Source organism: Schistocerca gregaria, chromosome 2 (genome assembly GCF_023897955.1).
Source record: "Schistocerca gregaria isolate iqSchGreg1 chromosome 2, iqSchGreg1.2, whole genome shotgun sequence".
Lineage (NCBI taxonomy): Eukaryota > Metazoa > Arthropoda > Insecta > Orthoptera > Acrididae > Schistocerca > Schistocerca gregaria.
In genome coordinates, this window is record NC_064921.1 from 928,981,392 (window position 1) to 929,005,564 (window position 24,173).

The 24,173-nt window shown below is 38.0% G+C and overlaps 1 protein-coding gene across 2 annotated transcripts in view; it reads left to right on the forward strand.

The window, feature by feature from the left end:
* LOC126335361 (importin-5) overlaps positions 1-24,173 on the forward strand; it is a 156,844-nt gene that overhangs the window by 74,763 nt on the left and 57,908 nt on the right. For both annotated transcript variants that reach the window (XM_049998552.1, XM_049998551.1), the window contains 6 exons: positions 1,484-1,637; positions 3,591-3,700; positions 8,253-8,471; positions 12,823-12,949; positions 19,714-19,887; positions 22,085-22,276. In XM_049998552.1, coding sequence (XP_049854509.1) covers positions 1,484-1,637; positions 3,591-3,700; positions 8,253-8,471; positions 12,823-12,949; positions 19,714-19,887; positions 22,085-22,276 — 976 coding nt within the window. The remainder of the gene's footprint in view (positions 1-1,483; positions 1,638-3,590; positions 3,701-8,252; positions 8,472-12,822; positions 12,950-19,713; positions 19,888-22,084; positions 22,277-24,173) is intronic.

Genomic DNA, 24,173 nt, shown 5'->3' on the forward strand with positions numbered 1-24,173 from the left:
TATATCAACATGTACTACAAATTGTATAAAGGGAATTTAATATGTATGTGCTGTTATTACACAATTATTCTATAGTTATTAGTAGTTTGTCAATGAAAAATACTATATTTGTTTGTAATCAAATATTTTAACTTTGTTCCTAGTTTTAAAAACTGATCTGGTTTGACGTATTAAATTGTTCGCTATTTTAGTTAACGCTGAGATGGCTGATGATAATAACTGTCTCAGTAGAAGTGGCCTCAGTCAGTGCAGGCAGCTTTTATAGCACAGATACTGCAGTCAACAGGCAACAGTGCCAGTGTACTTGTAAACAAAAACAGACTTAACACACAGATCTAGAGATCACAGAAGTGCTTTATGTAATTGAATTTGGAATTGTTTAAATTTGTTGATATATTTGATAAAACTACTCTTTGGGCACTGTATTGAAAGCTTAAGGTTAGTAACTAAAGGAAACAGGTGAATATCGGTCCAATCCTAAACCTTTTTCTAACTTCTGTTGAAACGGCTACACCCATCAGCCATGGTGCTGTGACTTCTTAGAGTGAACAACTAATATCGAACTACTTTCTGCAAGATAGGGCAACAGCATTGTGAAATAAATTTTGATGATGATAGGGTGATACAGAGGCTGATACCCATTGGTGACTGTCAGTGCAATATGGAATAGTATTCCAGGGGTTGTAAAGGAGCAAGCTTTGAAGTGCTCATCATAGTGAGAGTGTCATTTCAGATACTCTGTTGAGGAAGTGTGAATGTTGAATCAGAACAAGCAACTCCCTGTTCCTAAAAAATCTTTGTTAAATTGATTGTGATACTGCATATAAGATCTATGAAGTGTGTGTATTTGGACACTTTACTAATGTCCAGAGGTGCTTTTGTACTACCATAAACCAAAACCCAAAACCAGGAAGATTGATATTCGAAGGGTGATTTTTTTTTTTTTTTTTTTTAAATTGTGAATGGAAATGAAATTATTTGCACAGCAAATGATTCCATATAAGGTTCTCCTCGGGAATATACATTTCCTTGTCCTATCAGAGTGTTAAGTATTTAAGTACAGTGTGAAGCTGTCACCAACCTCATTGTCGTTTGCACTGAACAAATTTCTTTTAATAGTCCTGTTTAGTGTGGTATGGCCTTGTCTTCCACTGATTTCAGAAGTGTCTCATCCATCTGTTCTTTAAAATGAAGGCGAAAAAAAGACATTACTACTTATTAAACTGTGAGATGGCAACAGATGGGCAGAAAAGTGAAATATCATCCTAACCAGTGGTTCACTTGCTATGAGGTGATTTTCGAGGGGAAGATTTATCAGGAAATTATGTTTGACCCCTACCTGTTGGTCTGCTATCATGCATTTATTGAGGAAGTGGGTTTTCTATTAAGATTTTATTAAAGTTTTCATTTTAAGTTTTTTACTTGTTTGTTACCTGTATGTAATAACTCCTCAAGTACTAAGTTTTTCATTCCTTTTTTCCAGCACCCAAGAGTACGTTATGCTGCATGTAATGCAATTGGGCAAATGTCAACTGATTTTGCTCCAACTTTTGAGAAGAAATTCCATGACAAAGTTGTACCAGGTCTTCTGATGGTTCTGGAAGACAATGAAAACCCACGCGTGCAAGCACATGCAGGTTAATAAGCATTTCCATTTTAAAAAATTTAATTCTTATTCACAGTTGGTTAATATTTACAACTAACATAAGATTTTTCCAGAAACGATTGATTTTCAAACATTCGGTGTAAGAACAGTGCTGCACAAATACTGAATAGGTCTTGTAATAAAATGTCATCAGCTAACAACTGAATGATATTGCGATAGACATCTTTAATGCATTGCCAAAGAAAAAAGTCCAGAGTATTTAAATCAAGAGACATAACAGGCCATGTAACTGTTCCTTCTCAACCAGTCCATCTGGCAGGATACCTTCGGTTCAGAACACGACGTGCACACGAGGCATTATGTGCTGGGCATCCATCATGTTGATACCAAATAAGTGTTCTGGTTCTTAGTGGCACTTCATCCAAAAGAGGAGGAAGAATTCCTCCGAGGAAGTTGGCATACGCTGTGCCGTTTAGACTACCATTGATGAAATAAGGGCCAATAATTGTAGTACCAAGCATTTCACACCAGACATTAAACTCTCTATTGACTCCAGTTCATCCAGTATTGCAAGCTTTTCAAATGATTGGTACATATAGTTCTGTCTCCCTTTCAGAATGTCCAGATCATGCCCTTTACGTTCAACGTGGAGGGTATGCGCTCTGTTAATCGGAAGCACGGTATGCCCTTCTTTCAACAGATGGCAACGTAGGGCCATATTATTTTTGGATGTGTGTTCCCTGAATCTTGTGATAGGAAGTTAAAAGTATGGTCGTCTGCACGAACTAGTCATTTGGATTTTGGGTGAGATTGAAGTTTTATAGACAGTAAATTATATAGCTGAATAGTATGTTTTTCTAAATTTGGACCACTATACAGCAGCGATTCCGCGTGGCGTAAATTCAACAAGTCTTTAGTAGGTTTCCGGTGGTATGTTGAACCAGATGCGTAAGTGCAGATCACACAACTCTTATAAATTACATGTTGCTGGTGTGTATGTGCAGAGCTGTTGCCTGATAGTGTTCCATTGGGTTTGGAGCAGACAAATTTGGTGGACAAGACATGAACTTCAGTTCACTATCGTGCTAATCAAAACATTGTAGTGTGATTCTGGCCTTGTCCCATTAACGGTTATCCCGCTGGAAGGTGCCATCATCATCATCATCATCATCATCATCATCATCATCATCATGCAAGACATCAAGCATGAACGGTTTTAGGTGGTCTGCTATAATATTAACAAGGTACACAGCCGTTGTGGTGTATTCGGTACCTACCACAAGTACCATATAATTCCAGGTGAATACTACTGACCCTATACTGCCACCGCCAAACTCCTTCCTTGGTTTGGTTTTGTGGTTCAAGCAGCAGTATACCTAGGTGACTTTTGTGACACAGCCATTGGCATAGTCTAACAAGAAATACAATAAACAAAAATCATATGAAAAGAATAAGTCTAGTATAATTGGAAATGCATTCATTCATGCCCATGATAAGGAGAATGAGGTAGAGCAGAAGGAAACGGGGAGTCTTTCTAGCGACAAAAATGACTGCATCAATGTAAGCACAGTTACTATAAAAGAAATGGATCTAGTGTAACAACTGGATATGAAATACTGTCCACATCAAATCAGTCTCGTGCTCACTCTCCAGAGGACCAGTTCTCATAAAGTGCCCTTCTTGTGACTATCTAATAGTGTGTAGTTCGGCATGCTCAATTGTTTCAGGATACCGCAGTCAGTCGAGTGCAAGAGTATACTCAGTATTTTATGAACGGCGATCTTCAACAATATTTAACCCATCATTTTGAACTTAGCTTTTCGTGTATCAAAAGTTCTTCATTAAAAAAAAAATATTTTTGGAACATAATTAGTTAAAAATCAGTATATTAAGGGTGTAATAAGGTATCACATTGTTCAGAATTAATGTACTGTATGTGTACTTTCAAATCACAATTAAAGTATCTTTGTATCTTGTGTTCCAGGTGCTGCGCTTGTCAATTTTAGTGAAGACTGTCCCAAAAATATTTTAACACAGTATCTTGATGCAATAATGGAAAAACTGGAAGCTGTACTTAGTGCAAAATTCAAGGAGGTTGGTATCTTTTGTTTGGTTTTTGGATATATATCTTTCTATGGCAGTAACATAAAAAAAAGCCTTTAAATTTACAAAGGTTTCCTTTATTTCTAGATTTAATAATATTTAGTATGTTCTGTTGTACATCACTTAGTGGAGAGCACATTTACTGAGATGTTGATGGCTTCTTCACTGCCCAAATCCATATTGAATTTGAATGTAGAAAATTGTTGCATCTACATTGCTGCTCTGCAAATCACACTCATGTGCCTGGCAGAGGGTTCATTGAATGACTTTCACACTAATTCTCCGTTATTCCACTCTTGAAGAGTATGCAGAAAAAACAGAATGCTATATTTTTCTGCACAAGCTTCGATTTCCCTTATTTTATTATATGATAGCTTGTCCCTATGTACGTCTGTCTTAACAAAATATTTTTGCATTCAGAGGAGAAAGTTTGTAATTGAAATTTCGTGAGAAGATACTGCTGTGATGAAAAACACTTATGTTTTAATGATTTCCACCCCAAATTCCATATCATGTCCATGACACTCTCTCCCCTATTCCTCAGTAATACAAAATGTGCTGCTCTTCTTTGAACTTCCTCAGTATAATCTGTTAATCCCATCTGGTCAGGATCCCACACTGCGCAGCAATACTCCACAAGAGGACAGAAAAGTGTAGTGTAAGCAGTCTCATTAGCAGATCTATTGCATCGTCTAAGTGTTCTGACCTTAATACACAGTCGTTTGTTCGCCTTCTCCACATCATTTTCTCTGTGTGCTTTCCAGTTTGCTGTTTTGTAATTCCTAGGTGTTTAGTTGAATGTACAGTCTTCTTGATTTATCTTGATTTATCTTGATTTATCTTGTAACCGAAGGTAAACAGATTCCTTTCAGCATTCATGTGGATGACCTCACACTTTTCATTTTTAGAGTCAATTGCCAACTTTCACACCATACAGGTGTCTCAGTTGTTTTGTAATTGGTTTTGATATTTTCTACTAGACATGTATGACATCATTATCTCCATATCAGGTTGTCTCTTAAATCATTTATATAGGTAAGGAATAGCAGAGGGCCTATAACACTACCTTGGGGAACACCAGCAATCACTTCTGTTTTACTTGATTACTTTCTTTCAGTTACTACAAGCTGTGACCAATGTGACAGGGAATCATGAAGCCAGCTGCTTAACTGAGACTATGTTCCTAAGCACACAATTTGATTACAAGCAACTTACGAGCTACAGTGTCAAAACTCTTGTGCAAATCTAGAATCAGTTTGAAATCCATTCACGATAGCACTCATCGTTTTGTGCGTGTGTGTGCGTGTGTGTGCGTGCGTGCGTGTGTGTGTGTGTGTGTGTGTGTGTGTGTGTGTGTGTGTGTGTGTGTGCGCGCGCGTGTGCGGGTGGGGGGGGGGTCCCTAGACTTACACACTACTTAAACTGACTTATGCCAAGAACACACACACACACTCACACCCTGCAGCCCCTTAGCCACCCCTTGGATTCGTCTCTGCCTTCCAGAGTTATTGTCTTGTAAATTGTTCTCTTCAACAGTTTCATTCACAATATGCAAATAATTCATTACTGTTATATCCAGTTCTAAAGCCAGCTTGTGCCTTTGTTTCGTTTCTTATCTATTTGCTTCATGAAAATTTAATATTTTATCTTTGCATTTCGTATTGATTTGATAAGAATGTGCAACAAACACTGTTGATTGTCATGAAGTCATGGTTCGCAGTAATTGATTTCACTTTTTTGTAGGACAGCCCGAAGGCTAACAAAAATCTGTAGGAAAATGAGAAAATTCTAAAAAATCATTAAAATTATTTGATATGGTGTGCATTTATACATAGTCACTTACAGCTAGTCCTTATAATGGCAACAGTGTAATCTTGATCCGTCTGCATGAAATACTTGTTGTGTTAAATAGTACTTTTTTTCTGTGACAGCTTACTACATTTCTTGTACTTGATCAGTATGTTTTGTAATTGAACTGTTTATCCTACATAGGGGCTGGTGGCTGTTCCATCATGAAATAATCTGCCTAAAAAAGTTAACATTGTGTCTTTTCTAAACATACGCCATTTATTGATTGCCTTCTTTTTGGTAACACACTGAAAAATTAAATTTAGAAATGGTTTACATTAATTTTTGTCTTCACTTCTGTTATAATTAGGTATAAGTACAACACGACCAGTAGAGTGAACACAGCTTTATTCCATGGAAACATTAACATGTATGTAAGTAACATTCAGCAGGAACCAATTATGTACACAGACATTTGTCTCTCTCTAAAGCAAGCACGCACGCACGCACGCACGCGCACACACACACACACACACACACACACACACACACACACACACACACACACACACACACACACAGTGTACTTCTGAGGTGCCCTCTGTGAACGACAAAGCACTACCACACATACAGCCTTTGGAAAATACATGCACGTTTCACTGAAACTTCCTATTTTTTTTAGTTTACCATTTAACCCAGTTGTGTGTGGTATCTCCCTTTTAAATCATCATTGGTTGTAAGCCAATTGGCATTTCTGCATTCTTGACAGCCATCCACAGCATTGGCTGTGTAGCTCATCTTCCTTTCACGATTGCCTCACTTCAGGTATTCTTCCTTGAGCAGCAAGATTCCTCTGATCCAGCATGGATATTGAGGGTTTCTTTAATCTTCCCCTGGAGTGAGGGCATGAGCTGCTCCAAGTTACGCACTGTAAAGCTGTCACAAGTGAACCAAGATCTGTTCACAAGAACATCGATTGCTGGAAGCTACTAGGTCATGCCACATGGAATTGTTACGAAGTCTGTGTTCTTTGCTATCAGATCCTTAACTTCCTTGTTGAGATGTCCCTTGAAAGAACCAGTGTCGACATTTTTCTGTTAAGTAAGGTGTGGTAGTGTGTTCCAAGCAACCTTCAGCCAATGAGGCACCAGGTTATTTGTCATCTTCCCCTTTTCTTGGCAGTTTTGGCTTTCAGTATCATTTTCGTGCAAGAGAATCACTTGCAGGGAGGTTCTTTCCATCTGGTTATGCACACAACATGACTGTTGTTCTGATCTTTTCATTGCCAGAATTTCTTATAGGACAGTAACATACAAAAAATAGACATATGAATAGTGATACCCATATTATCTAGCAAATATTAGTGCCATTTCTGTTGTTTGTTTGTATTACACAATGCCTATGGTCACCCAGTCCCCAATGGCAACTTGCCTACTTATCAGCTTCCAGGACAGCAAAATTTGGTTTCAGTATTTCATATAATTATTGAATAAATTTCAAAACTTAAAATGCTGTCATAATCTCTTCAAGAAGTTAAAGATTCAACTTGGTAACTCAGGTGTTAAAGCTGTATGTCCTGAGGCAGTGTAACGTGGGGTGTGAAAATTACCCAGACTATTCATCTGTATTGGAGAATGAGAGCACTTACTAATTTCCAACAAACTTAACACATAATTTCAAATCTTTTTTGACACTTTCTCTCACTTTCACCCCGTATCAAATAATGGAGGGGGAAAAGTTTATTATTTAAGACATTTTTGCTGTTCATGCAGTAAAATTTCAGACATTTGTTCTTTACCACAATTTGGAACCTATCTTGCAGACAGTATCCACATTTACCACTGAATGTACCTGCAAAATAATGCCTGTGTAAGACACACAGTTCTGGATATACAATTTCATGTGCATTATTGATATGCTGAGACCCAAGTTGTTTTTTGTCAGTGAGGGAAGTCTCTGTGCTAGCATTTTTCTGTGTCATAATGTAAGCCCCACTCTCGCCATTCTCATACGCCAGACAGTACTTCCATTGGTTTCTGTGACACATGTGGACGGAAAATTCCCTTTATCTCCGTTACCTTTGTTTGGATTATTTCTCGAGTAATTGGGAAGCCTTCATGGCATTTCTCTTGCACTTGCTGAATGACCTGCTGCTCTAGTTTATGAAACCTCTCTCCTTTTGTCCCCTGAAAGGGTGGTGTGTAACACTGGCCTACTTTAATTTATTCTGTACCTCATGCTGCTTGCAAATATACAGCTCTGTGACATCAAATATTCTCCCTGTTGCACCGTTGTTTATGGCCTCTACTTCATGACTCGCCACTAACTAAAAAGTAGTGGTGCATTGTATGCATGAACCAGTTATAAATCCCAAACTTACAGATTCACATGTCTCAGTAGAGGTACGGCTGTAATTTGCATCCATTATCAGTTGCTGCAGTTTACAGTTATTGTAGCTCTGATAGTATAAGCAAACTGCATAACAATAATGTGTTGTCCTCTTGGTCCCGTACAGTTTAATACGCAGAAAATGTACCACTTCAGATTTGCACTATAGCCAACCTTCAAAAATCAAGTGCTATAGAGCAGTAGCAGCTTTAGTCAACTTTCATTTGTTGTTATGATTCAAGTGGTCTGTGCGAACATTTTTGTTAACATTAATTTGTGACCTCTGTGTTAATGAAATGATATGCTTATCTTAATATTTTACTTAGTGAAAATGTGATATTTATTAAAGTGACTTGTTTGATTATAGCTTGTGGAGAAAGGGACCAAATTGGTTCTTGAACAAATAGTGACAACTATAGCATCAGTTGCAGATACGTCAGAGGAACAGTTTGTTGCTTATTATGATCGTTTAATGCCGTGCCTGAAGTATATAATACAGAATGCTAATTCTGAGGAGCTGAAGACACTCAGAGGCAAAGCCATTGAATGTGTAAGCTTAATTGGGTTAGCTGTTGGACCTGAAAAGGTAAGCCACTGATAAAATAATACTACTTGCCTACTATGTATAGTTAGTTCATGTTTACACAGTTAATTGATTACCAACACTGGGTTTAAGAATCACAAAAGGATGCTGTTTACAAGGAAAAGACCTGTAGACAGCAGAAGCATTCAAGATCATCATGTTATGATAAGAAAAATTTTGAAAGCAAATTTGAAATTGCAGAATATTTTTAAGTAAAAGATGTCGACTGTGACCTTAATCTGTTTGTTGTGAACTGTGTATTAAATCTGGAAAAAAAGCAAAGACTAGAAATTGAGACGTTGGGACCAGGGTAAGTTGAAAGAATCAGTGGTAGCTGATAGATGCAAAGGGAGCACTGGAGTTCTAGGAAACAGTTGACTGAAACAAGAGAAAGGTATGCAAAAGAAGACAATAGCTAAATTTGAGAGATGAAATAGTGAAGGATCAAATGGACAAAAAGTGAAGGCTAGTAGCACTTGATATGATGAACTTCGACAGAAGGCAACTAAATGCAAATGAAGCATGCATAAAGGAATAAAAACCCAAAAGAAAGAGGTTGATAAAGTATAAAATGATGAATTAGGAATGGATAGAGGAGAAATGCAAAGGTACTTAAGAAATTCCAAACATTCCGCCCCCCCACCCCCCCCCCCACCCCCTCCCCACCCCCACCAAACTTTTGGTCAGCATTCAACAAATACCTCCACTTCTGACACACCCCTGGCCTTTAATTTCCCATTATTCAGTACTGTGTTGTTCACTTTGTGTTTTAATCTGTGGCTGTAATTTTGGGATGTCCTTCACATATCATCATCATCATCATCATCATCTCAAGAAGTAGGACCATGCTCACATAATTCATTACTGTCGAAAATGGAAACCCACACAGCTCAGAATGTGAATATCCTTCAGCTATAAAATGTTCCCAACACAGAAATTTGTATGTACTTAAATTACTCACGCTCATCTGTCATTACCATTGAATTGTGCCTTACTAAAGTATAACTAGGCAAATAGTAATTGTTAAATCACTGTTTTATGCTTATATTGTTATGAGACTAGGGCGTATAAAGTAACAAGTGAAAATTTGTGTATGGAATTTCTTCTAGAGATACTGAAAAATAAGATTTCTTAAGATCTGTAACATAAGAAATGTCAGTAGTGATTTAATTTTCGCACTTTGGATTACAGTGAAATTGCTAGAATAATTTTACATTTCAGTTACTCTTAAGTCTTCATCACTCAATAAAGAAACCACTTACAAGGGCATTAATCCCATGTACAATATTTTTGCATGATAAAGAAAAGGAAGCCTTATCCATTAAAACTTCCACATTGTGTTGTTGTGGTATTCTCCCCCCCCCCCCCCCCCCTTTTCCCAAAATGTAGATTTGTGTATTTTTATTTATGTACATAGAGAAGAAAACTTCCTTTTCAACAAAAGCCAGCATAAATTACACCACCATCTTCTTTCAGCTGTTTTTTGAATAAAGAGGCCTTTCCATACTGGCACTCTGAAATTAAATGTTCTGCAGTACATATGAAAGGAAAAAATTGTGCATTGTCATCCAAAGTATTTACATTCACTCTCCAAAAATGATTTAATAAAATGATCCCCCAAAAATGATTTAATAGAATGATGACTAGAATATTTCATATAGGAAGAAATGCATTGTCAAATAGGTAGAAATTGTGCTGAAGATCATGATTGAAGATTCATCACATCAAATGTTGGACTACATTGAATGATACATTTAAATTGAAGAAAAAACTGTTGCAGCTCACATAGTGGTATGCAATTTTCAATTTCAATTAGTCTTTTGCAATGTACATACTTCATGTTAGTGAGGAATATATGCTGACTGCAAAATAATAAAAGAGAAATGGACATCACTGTTGCTGATAACTGAAATGTTCTGCTTTAGATGTGTGAAAAACATAAAAACACTACCGTATACTTGACTTTTTATAGTGGATGACTGCAAAAATTTTTGCAATATTACTGATGGCAAAATTGGAGCGGGTGAAGAATAACTGGATAGTAAAAAACAGACAGCTTCACACCTGGGGAACATTATATTGGCTTTTTTCTCATAATTGCACATATCACCTGCACATCTGAGCAGGGAGATGAAATTCTGCCTGTGAAAGCAAAATGCAAAGAAACTGTGTGCATAGGTCATCAGTTTCGTGACTGAAGAGAAAGGCAGTAATGAAAATTAACATTATACAGCTATGCATGTGTCTGTTACTGCCACGAATCCTGTGACATGTTGAAATGTTTTCTAAATGCTCTCTGTGGCACAGCAGTCATTGCAGTAGAAAACAGTTGTTTATCTTTAAGTGTGGAAAGTCACATGTTTCTGCCAAGTGAGTCATTTCAGGGCTATTAGTATTATGAGAACCCCGACTTTCAATAACCATGTGGATCTAAGTGAGCTGTGTGAAGCCCTGTGAACAGGATGAAACAGTATTTGAGCAAAGTCAGTGTTTTCATTTCAGATTAATTTCTTTTAAATGAATCAAAATCAAGGCACCAGTTTGTGACTTTGCATGTGACTTAAAAAGTCTAAATCATTGAGTTCATTTACAGTTTTCAGCTAGTAATTATAATGTACTTATGATAGCAGAAGGTTTCATTTCTGATTCTTGGTCACTCCTTCAGTGTAATCCAGTGAACCCCCAATAAAGGAACATGTCCATGTCAGAAAAAACATAAGCCCATAGAGAGGTTTTAAAAATGGGATTTACTATGATAAATTTAGCTCAGAATAACTGCAAACTGTGTACTCTGAGACCATGCAGTCAGTTCTTTGACATACCATGAAATATGACAAAAGATTGTGTTACATGTGGTCCCACTCTTGCACTCAAATATACAGTCTTGGCATGAATAATTTTAACCCTTTGACTGCTCTGAATGTGTTAACGTGCATTGCTGCTGCTGTCCTGGGGTGCTAAAACATTTACTTACTTAGTGATTACATCCTGTGACAAACAACAAACAGGTTTTGATTAAAGCTGAATATCTCAGAGTGAATATGGTAGAAATTTGTGTGTGCGGTGTCACTATAGCCTCTTTAGACAACATATAAAATGGCATGCATGCTTGACCACACACAGGTGCACGTCTAAATATAATCATTGCTCTGCTCTCAGCTTAAAGTAGAATGTCACTATGTTAGCTATATTTCATACACAGCAATCAGTTAACTAAAACAACCCATACACAAAGTCTGCACAATGATTTCTAAATATTGTGGAATGCTTTACTTCATTGGATGCTGCACAATAACTAAGGTGAATAAATAAAAGAAATTCAGTCATTTATCGAGCAGAGATATCATACTGTAAGATGCGAAAGAATCAAATCTTGCCAGATAGTGTTCTTAAAATCCGATTTCACAAGTGGCCCACATGTCCACTCGACAACACTGCTGACAATTCGTAAACATAATCGAGTGAAGAAGTTAATTCTGTGGTTCCCAACGACTGTGATGTATTAGAGAGCTGTCACTGATAGTCATTGTTTCCTTTAGTTATTACAGTTCCTAGTATATGCAGGACAGCAGGTTCATAAGAGTAATCATGGAAGGACACCAGGTTTCTAATGCCCTACTAAAAACTCTAGGAAAGGTGTAATTCTTAGGTGTCAGACAATATTTGTGTATTTATGCAGTGTTTCATTTCTGGAGGAGATTCAAAGTGAAAAACTGAAGTTGTTTGAGTAACTGTGTTTATTTTCTGTTGGGGGGGGCGGGGGGGGGGGGCGGTGAAATCCAGAGCAGCAGACAAAATTGTCACACTCAGTGCTCTAGGAATATTCTAGCGCAGAAGGTGATTACAAAGCCACACTTTTCATGGAATGCAGCAAGCATATTTGTAGGCATCAAGGGTTCATAACTACTTCAAATACCTGCACTTCTGAAATATTGTGTCTCTGATTGGATTCCACTAACCAACCATTTGAGATAATTATACTTCATTGTCTCTACTCCACACCTTTTTTTTTTTGGCCGGGGGGGGGGGGGGGGGGGAGACTTTCCTTTACCTTTCATCTGAACACACCTAATTTCTGCAGAGCTAAGCTCAAGTCTCAATTGTTGTGCATATCTTCTTAGTAATGTACAATTTTATTTGTACTGATTACCTCTCCTGTCATAGACTTTATTATCCACATTATAAAGATTGTTTTTTTTCTCCTTCTCTGTTGGCAAAAGATTTAATCTATGCCTTTTTGTGTTTTTTGTCAACTTGATTTTGCTTTTCCTCATTCATTGTTGACTAAGTAAGTTTTCGGTTTCCTACAATATTTACTTAATACATCATTGCTGTAGAAACTTCTATTTTGCAGTTTATGCGAGACGCCAGTGAAGTAATGGACCTACTTCTAAAAACTCAGACAACTGGTGAATTGGCAGATGATGATCCACAGACATCGTACCTGATATCTGCTTGGGCAAGGATATGCAAAATATTAGGTTAGTGTCTGTCAATATTTTACTGTGATGGTTAATCCACTTGGAAAACTCAATTATTCTGTTGCAAGCTGCTGTACCCTTGTCATGTACCTTACCATTTTGTGTTCTTCATAAATCTAGTAGATCCTTATGTTAGAAAATGAATGTACACATTGTGTAGCATGAATAAAAAAGAACAAACTCTGGAGAACGTTCTCAGAGCAAAAGGATGTTCCCTGAGAAAGTGCTCAGTTTTAAGTGAACCAAAATTCGTAGACACATTGAGTTGCAGACGGGCACAATGAAAAAACTGTTACAGTTAGCCAAAGCCATATTCAGAAAAGAAAGGAAAATGCACATACATCCACACAAGTAGGAAAATCTCGTGCAAATCTTGGGCTGCTCCAGACAAACTGCAAAATTTCCGTTGAACTAAAGCAACATCGAGATTGGGGCAGGGAAGGGAGAGGGATATAGATTGGGGGGGGGGGGGGGGAAGGTTGACTGGCAGAGACTAGAAGGTGGCAGAACAAGGTTGCCTGGCACAGTGTTGGGAGGCTGTATGGGAGGAAAGGAGGGAAAATGGAGCTGAAAAGGAGAGTACCAGAGAGTGGGAAAAGACTGGTGGGTGCAGAGGCAGTGGCAGTGGCAATGCGTGAGGGGGAGGTGGTGGTAGGACAGAAGGGGCAGAAATAGTTGAGTGTAGGATTGAGATTAGGATGCTTTTGGAAGTGGAGAATGTGTTGTAGGAATAACTCCCATCTGTGCAGTTACGAAAAGCTAGTGGTGGAGGAGAGGATTCTGGTGGCCCAGTTGTGAAACACACATAGCAGTCAGACATTTTATGTTCACTTACATTTTTGGCACAGGGTGGTCCTCTTCAACTTTGGCTACAGTTTGGCAGACTTCATTCTGGTGGATATGTGGTTGATAGCCATACCAATGTAAAAACCTGAGCCCTTATTGCAGCAGAGCTGGTACATGACATGGCTGCTTTCACAGGAGCCTCCGGTGGTGCTAGATAAGCTTGTGAAAGGACTGGAATAGGAAGTGCACAGTGGGTGGGTGAATTCGGCAGGTCCCTGTGGCAGGGCGAAGACACCATTTTCTTATTCCTTCACAAGCTCAGCCTCTTCTCTCCATCTGCTTTACCGGGTCCCCCTCGACACAGCACACCACTTTTATAGATGTTGACCATCTGCTCTCACATCAAACCCACAAACCACACCTGCGTTTTGACAGCTGCCATCCACTCCACACCAAAAAATCCCTGCCATCAACCTGACCACCTGGGGACAGCGTATCTGCAATGACAAAAAGTCCCTTGCCCAGTACGGTGTAGACCTTCAGACAGGCACTACCCCACCATACCTAGTTCACCAACAGTTTTCGTGTGCCATATGCCTATACACGCCCAAACCTGCCACCATCCTTGAGAACCAGCTACAAAGGAGCGCCCACTTCATCACCCAGTACACACCTGTTCTTTCTCACTACTTTTTCTTCTTCTTGACAAAGTTCTCGGTGTATGTTGCATGCCATATCCAGCACAGAATATACACGTAATCTTACATTTTGTTCAGATTGCTTAAACAGACAAACTTTTCATTGTATAAATATGGAATGGGCATCAATGTGTTCTGACAGAGGTGCACTAGGTTCAGATTTTAGTTTCATGTGTGGCAACAAATTGACTGCAATATATAGGAAGCTTATGAAAATGGATTTCGTGATACTGAATTTTGGAAACCTGGAATACTTTTTTGTTATTGAAGTTAGATGACGATGATTTGCAAACAAAACCATAACTCTGTCAGAGATTTCTAACATAAGATAATTTTAAGTAAATATGACATGTTATGGTCATCTTGGCACCTAAAGTATTATGTAGTCACCTGTGTGGTTTCGTTATGAGAAGTAGACCACTAGGTTTGTAGTTAACCAGTTATTATTTTTTTCTCATCCGACTCCTTGTTTCTAACATCTTAAATAGGACAGGTGTAGGGTGAAAGAACAAAAGCAATATAGAAACAGTATGTCAGTATTTCAGCAATGTTGAGAGATAGTGTGTCGATTCCTGAGATGTACTTGATTTGAAACTAGTTACTGATAAGGATTCCTTTCAAAACTTTCGTACATTATACTGTCATAAAGCAGCTATTTACAGTTGTAAACTACACACTTTAAACATGCAGCTGAATGCTTTGTTTCTATGGTGTCAGTGGAAAACCTCCACTGACATCACTTTCACTCATATAGAAGATAGTTGAATCTTGCTGTCACTGTAGTTATTTAATAAAATAATCATCCCCCCCCCCCACACACACACACAAAATTTTCCAGAACAGCTACCTTCTGTTATATTGAAGTCTGTTGTAGGCCCTCATCAGGTGTTTGTAGATTCTGAAATGGTGTTAGTTACCATGGAGCAGTGTCATACTCTTCACTTCCTAAAAGTAAAACATTACATTGGTTCTCTCTTTGTATCTGGCATACATCACAGTTTCTTCATATCCTAGCATGTACACACCCACACCATGGCACATCAACTCTAGCAAATATTTTATTAAAATCAAATGTTGCCTGCACATTGATACTGGAAAAACTCTTTCAATTCATATGTTCGTCTCCATCTACAGAAGATTTCATCATTGATATGTGTGGGCAGTTGAGGTTCCCCACTTCACCTGTGAACTGATTCTTTGATTGCCACATGGCTTTTACTATTTCTAGTTCTCCTACACTTCTAGGAAGTCAAATCCACAAAGGAGTTTTTCTGGTAACATGATGAAGAATGCCTGAAGATATCAGTGATAGTTCTCTGACATATACCTGTCTTCTACTACACCTGTCTGAAAACCTGGGTCTGCTGAATATTGCAGAAATGTTTCCATATTCAGTTCGTTTGAAAGGGTGCCCCATCGTCGTCTTTGATTTTCAGGAAGGGATTCATGGGCCAAATAATGTTTCCCTTGTTTAACTTGTACAGTTTTTCTCTTCAGTTTTTCTTGGGGCTATGTATAACTTTTTGCCTTCAGAGCAACATAAATTTTTTACTTAAAAATTAGGGTAAAACCTCCACAGAACTTAAAACAGCTTGAAGTATGCTACAGAGCTCAATTTAAATACGGGGAGTTTTCTCCACTTACGAGAAACTTCTCTAGTTTTATTCATACAGAACCAGTGAATGTTTTTCACATTGATCAACTTCCCCCATGCTGTTACTCAAATTGAGAACATTCTCATGTGAAGTATATTCTGACTCATTTTATTCATGCGGACCTGAGAATGTTCTCAAAAAATTAGAGAATAAAGAACCTTCTGCATTCTATTTATATGATCAATTGTTGAGCAAGATGTTAAAATACAGAAGACATGTTTGGTAAACATGATACAAAATTTTGAATGAGTCCATTTGATTATGTCTTCTGCAGTGCCTTCAAAACATTCTACATTAATTCCAGAATGATTAATGATTTTGGTATGATGGCCATTTGGTTATCAGAGTTGTCCGTACAAGTACATATCAGTGAAATGGTGAAACACTGATAACTTGATGGATGAAAAGTAGATGGCAGCTTATTTCGCTTACTAATGCAGGCCAGGTGTTGCAGTTGTGGATAGAGAAAGATAATTACTTCACACTTCAGTGGATAATTGAGAAGAATAAAATGTCCATGCACTTGCAACGTAACTCATTGTATTTATAATTACACTTAATAGTAACTCGTAGTAAAAGTCACAAGGTAGTGTCGTAGCGTTTGCTTGTCATGTAGATTCTACATCTACATTTATACTCCGCAAGCCACCCAACGGTGTGTGACAGAGGGCACTTTACGTGCCACTGTCATTACCTCCCTTTCCTGTTCGTCACATAAGGTTTGCGGGAAGAACGACTGCCGGAAAGCCTCCGTGTGCGCTCGAATCTCTCTAATTTTACATTCGTGATCTCCTCGGGAGGTATAAGTTGGGAGAAGCAATATGTTCAATACCTCATCCAGAAACGCACCTTCTCGAAACCCGGACAGCAAGCTACACTGCGATGCAGAGCGCCTCTCTTGCAGGGTCTGCCACTGGAGTTTGCTAAACATCTCTGTAATACTATCACGCTTACCAAATAACCCTGTGACGAAACGCGCCGCTCTTCTTTGGATCTTCTCTATCTCCTCCGTCAACCTGATCTGGTACGGATCCCACACTGATGAGCAATACTCAAGTATAGGTCAAATGAGTCTTTTGTAAGCCACCTCCTTTGTTAATGGACTACAATTTCTAAGGACTCTCCCAATGAATCTCAACCTGGTACCCACCTTACCAACAATTAATTTTATATGATCATTCATTTCAAATCGTTCTGCATGCATACTCCCAGATATTTTACAGAAGTAACAGCTACCAGTGTTTGTTCCGCTATCATATAATCATACAATAAAGGATCCTTCTTTTTATGTATTCGCAATAGATTACATTTGCCTATGTTATGGGTCAGTTGTCACTCCCTGCACCAATGCCTATCCGCTGCAAGATCTTCCTGCATTTCGCTGCAATTTTCTAATGCTGCAACTTCTCTGTATACTACAGCATCATCCGCGAAAAGCCGCATGGAACTTCAGACTGTGACACGCCAGAGGTTACTTTAATGTCTGTAGACGTCTCTCCATTTAGAACATCATACCTACCGCAACCTACATCCTTCTGAATCTGCTTGATTTATTCATCTCTTGGTCTCCCTCAACGATTTTTTCCCTCCACGCTGCCCGTCAATACTAAATTGGTGATCCCTTGATGCCCCAGAATATCTCCTACCAACCGATCCCTTCTTCTAATCAAGTTGCGCCACAAACTCCTCTTCTCCCTAATTCTGTTCAATACCTCCTCATTAGTTATATAATCTACCCATCTAATCTTCAGCATTCTTCCGTAGCACCACATTTCGAAAGCTTCTATTCTCTTCTTGTCTAAACTATTTATCGTCCACGTTTCCCTTCCATACATGGCTACACTCCATACAAATACTTTCAGAAACAACTTCCTGACACTTAAATCTATACTCGATGTTAACAAATTTCTCTTCTTCAGAAATGCTTTCCTTGCCATTGCCAGTCTGCATTTTATATCCTCTCTACTTCGACCATCATCAGTTATTTTGCTCCCCAAATAGCAAAACACCTTTACTACTTTAAGTGTCTCATTTCCTAATCTAATTCCCTCAGCATCAGCCGACTTAATTTGACTACATTCCATTATCCTCGTTTTGCTTTTGTTGATGTTCATCTTATATCCTCCTTTTAAAACACTACCCATTCTGTTCAACTGCTCTTCCAAGTCCTTTGCTGTCTGTGACAGAATTACCATGTCATCGGCGAACCCCAAAGTTTTTATTTCTTCTCCATGGATTTTAATACCTATTCCGAATTTTTCTTTTGTTTCCTTCACTGCTTGCTCAATATACAGATTGAATAACATCGGGGATAGGCTACAACCCTGTCTCACTCCCTTCCCAACCACTGCTTCCCTTTCATGTCCCTAGACTCTGCCATCTGGTTCCTGTACAAATTGTAAATAGCCTTTTGCTCCCTCTATTTTACCCCTACCTACCTTCAGAATTTAAAAGAGAGTATTCCAGTCAACATTGTCAAAAGCTTTCCCTAAGTCTACAAATGCTAGAAATGTAGCTTTGCTTTTCCTTAATCTAGATTCTAAGACAAGTCGTAATGTCAGTATTGCCTCACGTGTTCCAATATTTCTACGGAATCCAAACTGATCTTCCCCCGAGGTCAGCTCTACCAGTTTTTTCCATTCGTCAATAAAGAATTCGTGTTAGTATTTTGCATCCGTGACTTATTCAACTGATTGTTCGGTAATTTTCACATCTGTCAGCTCCTGCTTTCATTGGAATTGGAATTATAATATTGTTTTTGAAGTCTGAGGTTATTTCGCCTGTCTCGTACAGCTTGCTCACCAGATGGTAGAGTTTTTTCAGGACTGGCTCTCCCAAGGCCGTCAGTAGTTCTAATGGAATGTGGTCTACTCCGGGGGCCTTGTTTCGATTCAGGCCTTTCAGTACTATGTCAAACTCTTCACACAGTATCTTATCTCCCATTTCATCTTCATCTACATCCTCTTCCATTTCCATAATATTGTCCTCAAGTACATCACCCTTGTATAGACCCTCTATATACTCCTTCCACATTTCTGCTTTCCCTTCTTTGCTTAGAACTGGGTTTCCATCTGAGCTCTTTTCTCCAAAGGTCTCTCTAATTTTCGTTTAGGCACTTTCTACCTTACCCCTGGTGAGACAAGCCTCTACATCCTTAAATTTGTCCTCTAGCTGTGAGAACGGGTTCTACATTTTTGTTGAGAAAACAGGCTGCTGCTCTCTCTCTCTCTCTCTCTCTCTCTCTCTCTCTCTCTCTCTCTCTCTCACTCTCTCACACACACACACACACTCACAATCCACAATAAAACATGGGAGGAACAAATACTGAAAACCAGGGGTCATGTATGATTTATTGAGTATTCCTGTGTGCCACAGCAATACGATAAATGAGTGGTTGCACAATCTCTGTTTTGGGTGTTGTTTCCATGCTGAAATTTCCGTTATCATAAAACCTCTTTGATATTCACAAATGTGAATAGTGTTGAAGTTCAGAGGACAAGTTAAAATTGATGTTGACTCGTAACTGTGATAACTCATCTTGGGAATATGGTATTTTACGAGTTACACCTGCATTTGACAGCTTTTAAATATTGTGTTCAACAAAACACTCTTGATTATTTTGCAGGAAAACAGTTTGAGCAGTACTTGCCACTTGTAATGGGTCCTGTTATGAAGACTGCTGGCATGAAACCAGAGGTAGCGTTGTTGGATAATGAAGATATGCAGGGCATTGAGAGTGATATTGATTGGCAGTTTGTTTACCTTGGTGAACAGCAGAACTTTGGTATCCGTACATCTGGTAAGTCATAAAAGTCTTGTTAAAATTAGTCTGATGTAAATACTGCACTTTTACATACACAATTGGCTGTGCACCATAGTTCCTTATAGATGGAAATTACGTAAATGTTCCAAAGTTAATTCATGACTACATTATGTAAATACATCTCTCATTTTATGTAATATGGAGAATTTAACTCAAAATCACAAACATTCGCTATAATACAACCATATTGTCCATAGATAAGCTACACCTGTTATTTTGATAGGAAAGGGGGAAAGACTCACTGCAAAATAGTTATATTTCCCATTTACAAAACCTGTCCTAATAGTCACTCTCATTAACAACATTTTCGTGTTGTAAATTGCACAGACCTGCCAGCCTTGTAATCAGTCTTTATGGTGTATACTGATGCCTCTTCTTTAATCTTCTTCCTGTTTCTTGTTTATCCTGGCTTTTTGAGATCTCTTGTGAAGAGACACGATACAACACGTTCAGCGGTGGCATGGGACAGGCAATGAAGTTACACAACAGTTAGTAATTTAACTTTTGAAACCATCAGTTTATTGGCATTTCTGGAAATAAAATCACTCATGCGGTCAGCAAATTTCGTTTAACAGTTTGTATGTGTAATGAGACTTATTACGTCGCAAATTGTTTTAATGAATTAATTAATCTGCATTACAGTGTTGCTATGCAATGTGCTCAACAATGTGATGTGTATCTTAATTAAAACAGAACCTCGATATTTTGAATAAACTTTGGTTCATTTTTGTCAAAATCAGCACTTGTCTCAAAATTAATTTCCAACTTTGTGCAGTAAGTCCAAGCGCATATGCAACTATTGTTCACGATTAACTGGACATCTCGATCACGTACTAGTGTGTAATGTATTTCAAATCAAGCCTGCAGGTTTCAGTTTTCCCAAATTTGCTAAACGACTCGATTGTAATAACGTGGTGTCTATCTTGCGTAAAATCTAAATGAAACTGGATTTTTCTCCATTCGGGTCAAAATCACAAAAAATAAAATTCACCGCGTAGGTCAGCGAACTGTTCACCCGCTCTTTTTGCACTCTGTGATAACTAGTCTCAGAGTAAAAGCCGCACATAAATTCACACTTTTTCATGTTCACAAAATTCAAAACACCTTTATATTAAACAGATAAATTATGGCCTGCAATTACTAATTAACATTTCCTATTCTGAATAAATGTCAAGAACTTATATTTCGTAGTCAAAAAAATTTTATCGCCTGAAAAATAGTTTGCTAAAACGTCTTCAGATTGCTGTCAACTTGTCTAGATGATTACTTTACGAATTGATACTTGTTTGGAATGAACGAAATACCTTTACTGAAAAATACTGTCGGTTGAGTAATTTACTGACTTTTATAACAAATTTGGTACCCCTTGCATCGCTGCAACTGTTAACTTTACTATTGGTATTTCATTCATCAATATCACTATTTTCATAATCATCCTATCAGAATAAATTATCCTTACTACCTGCTAGGGCAATGGATATCTAGTACTGTCGGAACCTTTTGATGATAAGAACTGTTGATATTGCAGTCCATGAGGAGAGACTTCACTCACATAAAGCTCATGATGGCTTTGTTGACTGGTGGAGTACTGCATTATCTCATTTTCTAAGAGCCCAATGAAATAGTGCCTTTGCAGGGTGATATTCAAGGACCTGCAGGTGTGAAACCACGCCTGCAGGTGCAATGATCGTATGTCTTCGGTGAAGGAATGAGTGCTAGAGTTGAGGTTCTCATGATGTAAAAATGTAGCAGTATTAGTAGGTTGTTGAAGATAAAACGGCACCCTAATTTTTTGTATCAAATTTTTTAAATTTTTTGTATCAGTTTTTTTTGGAAGGGGGGATGTAGCTTATTTTTTGGCCAATGTGGTGATAACAATGACTTTAAACAATTAAATTTGTCGCCTGAGTAGGTTTGATACCTAACAATTTGCAAAATCCCAAGAAAGAAAATGCAAATTTAATCACTTTTTTTTTATTTTGAATATGATTTGTTTTTATGTATGCACCTATTGGTTCCACATAGTTTATAAAATTGTAATTGCTATCTTTGCTGGTGACAGTCTTTGTTAGGATTGTGAAAGAAAACAAAAATCCAGTTAGAAATTACTGTGGGAATGATTCAGTTTTGTTCAAAGTGAATTGTTGGTACATACTTATATTTTATGTCTCAGGTCTGGAAGATAAGGCCACTGCTTGTGAAATGTTAGTGTGCTATGCCCGTGAACTAAAAGAAGGTTTTGCGGACTATGCGGAGGAAGTAGTGAGGCTCATGGTACCAATGCTGAAATTTTATTTTCATGATGGAGTGAGAACAGCTGCTGCTGAAAGCCTCCCGTATCTTCTAGAGTGTGCCAAGATAAAAGGTAATTATTTTGTACATTGGTAATTTTGTTGTACAGATGTTGTAATTACTATGTTTTATCATGCACACATTATTCAGCTTTGCTATTGGAACACTTTGTTCTGTGCTTAGACAAGATGCTGGTGGATATATCTTACCATATCTTTCTTCCAGGTGGCAAACATATAGGATATGTGAGAGGGGCAGGCAAATGTAAACGAAACAGATGGAAAAAAGTAGGTAAACTGTTTATTATTTCAAAAGTAATCACCATCACACACACATGTATCCCACTGAAAGACAACATGGTCAGTGCCTTCATGGAAGAATATTTGCACTTGCCTATAGAACTGTGCTTGTACCCAGGCGCATATATCTTTGTTTGAAGCAAATTGCCAGCCACAAATGTCTTCCTGCAGGGCTCCAAAAATATGGCACTCGCATGGGGATGGGGAGCATTCGGGACTCTTAACTCGGGGAAAGTCATGATGACCTTTTTCGTTGTCTTCAGGGGCTCACTGCTCATTGACTTTCTCTAACACAGCACCACAATTAACTCTCAGTAGTATGAAGACACTTCGTAAAAACTGAAGTTTGCCATCAAGTTCGAATGCCCAGGAATGTCAACAGACTGAATCATTCTGTTGCAGGATAATGGCTGCTTACATTGCCAAGTTGTTTAGCATACACTGCAGAAATTTCGCTGGGAAGTCCTTTAAACCTTATTCATACATTTTTGATCTGTCACCATGAGATTTCCATATTTTTGGAGTCCTGAAGGAAGATATTCATGGCCCTTATTTTGCTTCAAACGAAGAGGTGCATGACTAGGTATGTACAATCACGTATCCATGGGCAACTGCAAACCTTCTTCCATGAAGGCATTGACCAATTGTATCACAATGGGATAAATGTTTTAACAGTTACAGCAATTACTTTTGAAATTACAAATAGTTTACTTATTTTTCTTCACCTGTCTCATTTTCATTTGACTGTCCCTTATAACTTACTTGTATGCAGAAGTGATGTATGCTTCTGAAGTACAGTAAAACCCTACTTTTACACTTTTCAAGGGTCTTAAAAAAAAAAAAAAAAAAAAAAAAGAGGCATGAAGTGCGGGAAAATGTAAAATGTGGGTAATGCTTTTTAAGTTTTATTGGTTATGTATGGGACCGCCTTTCCATTTTCATAGTTTTGCATGATATATGTAGATAATAGGCAACAAAATACTCGTCAAGGAATGTTTATAATTTAATAAAGGTTACCTGAATTTAGTGCTATGTTTAGCAGGTGTTCATTGACACTTTAGCACAACAAATCGCATTAAAAATAATGCATACCATGCAGCCGCCATGTTGATTTATGTGCTTGCAAAGCTGAAGTGATGCAAATGGTAGTTTCAGTAGTTATACTTCATGCATATGAAAACTGCAGGTCAAAAGTATAAGCCATTAAAGATCGCTCTAAACTCCATTTTTAGTGTAACTTTCCTGCGAAAGTGATGTCAGCAGATTTATACAGTACTGGCCACTTACGGTGTTTTTGATTTTGTGTATATAAGTGTGTGAAATTTGCAGGGTGCGTTAAATATGGCACTATACTACAGATTAGTCTGTCACTGCAGCCTTTATCTCTCATTCACTGGCTTAGTCAGCTCCCAGACAAATTGACACTTTCAAATCGATGTAGACATCGGGGTTACAATAGAGATCGGTCTGTACCTCAGCCAAGATTACAGGGAAGGAAATCATACTACACTTAAGCATTTTAAGCACACATCTACAAAACTTAATATTCCATTTATATTCATTATATTGACCTTTAGTTTGGTTGGTCTACAAATGTGACTTGAACCAGTGGGTACAGTAGTTACTACTTTTCAGCAAAAAAATCCAAAATTGTGATTGGTTTTAATTTTT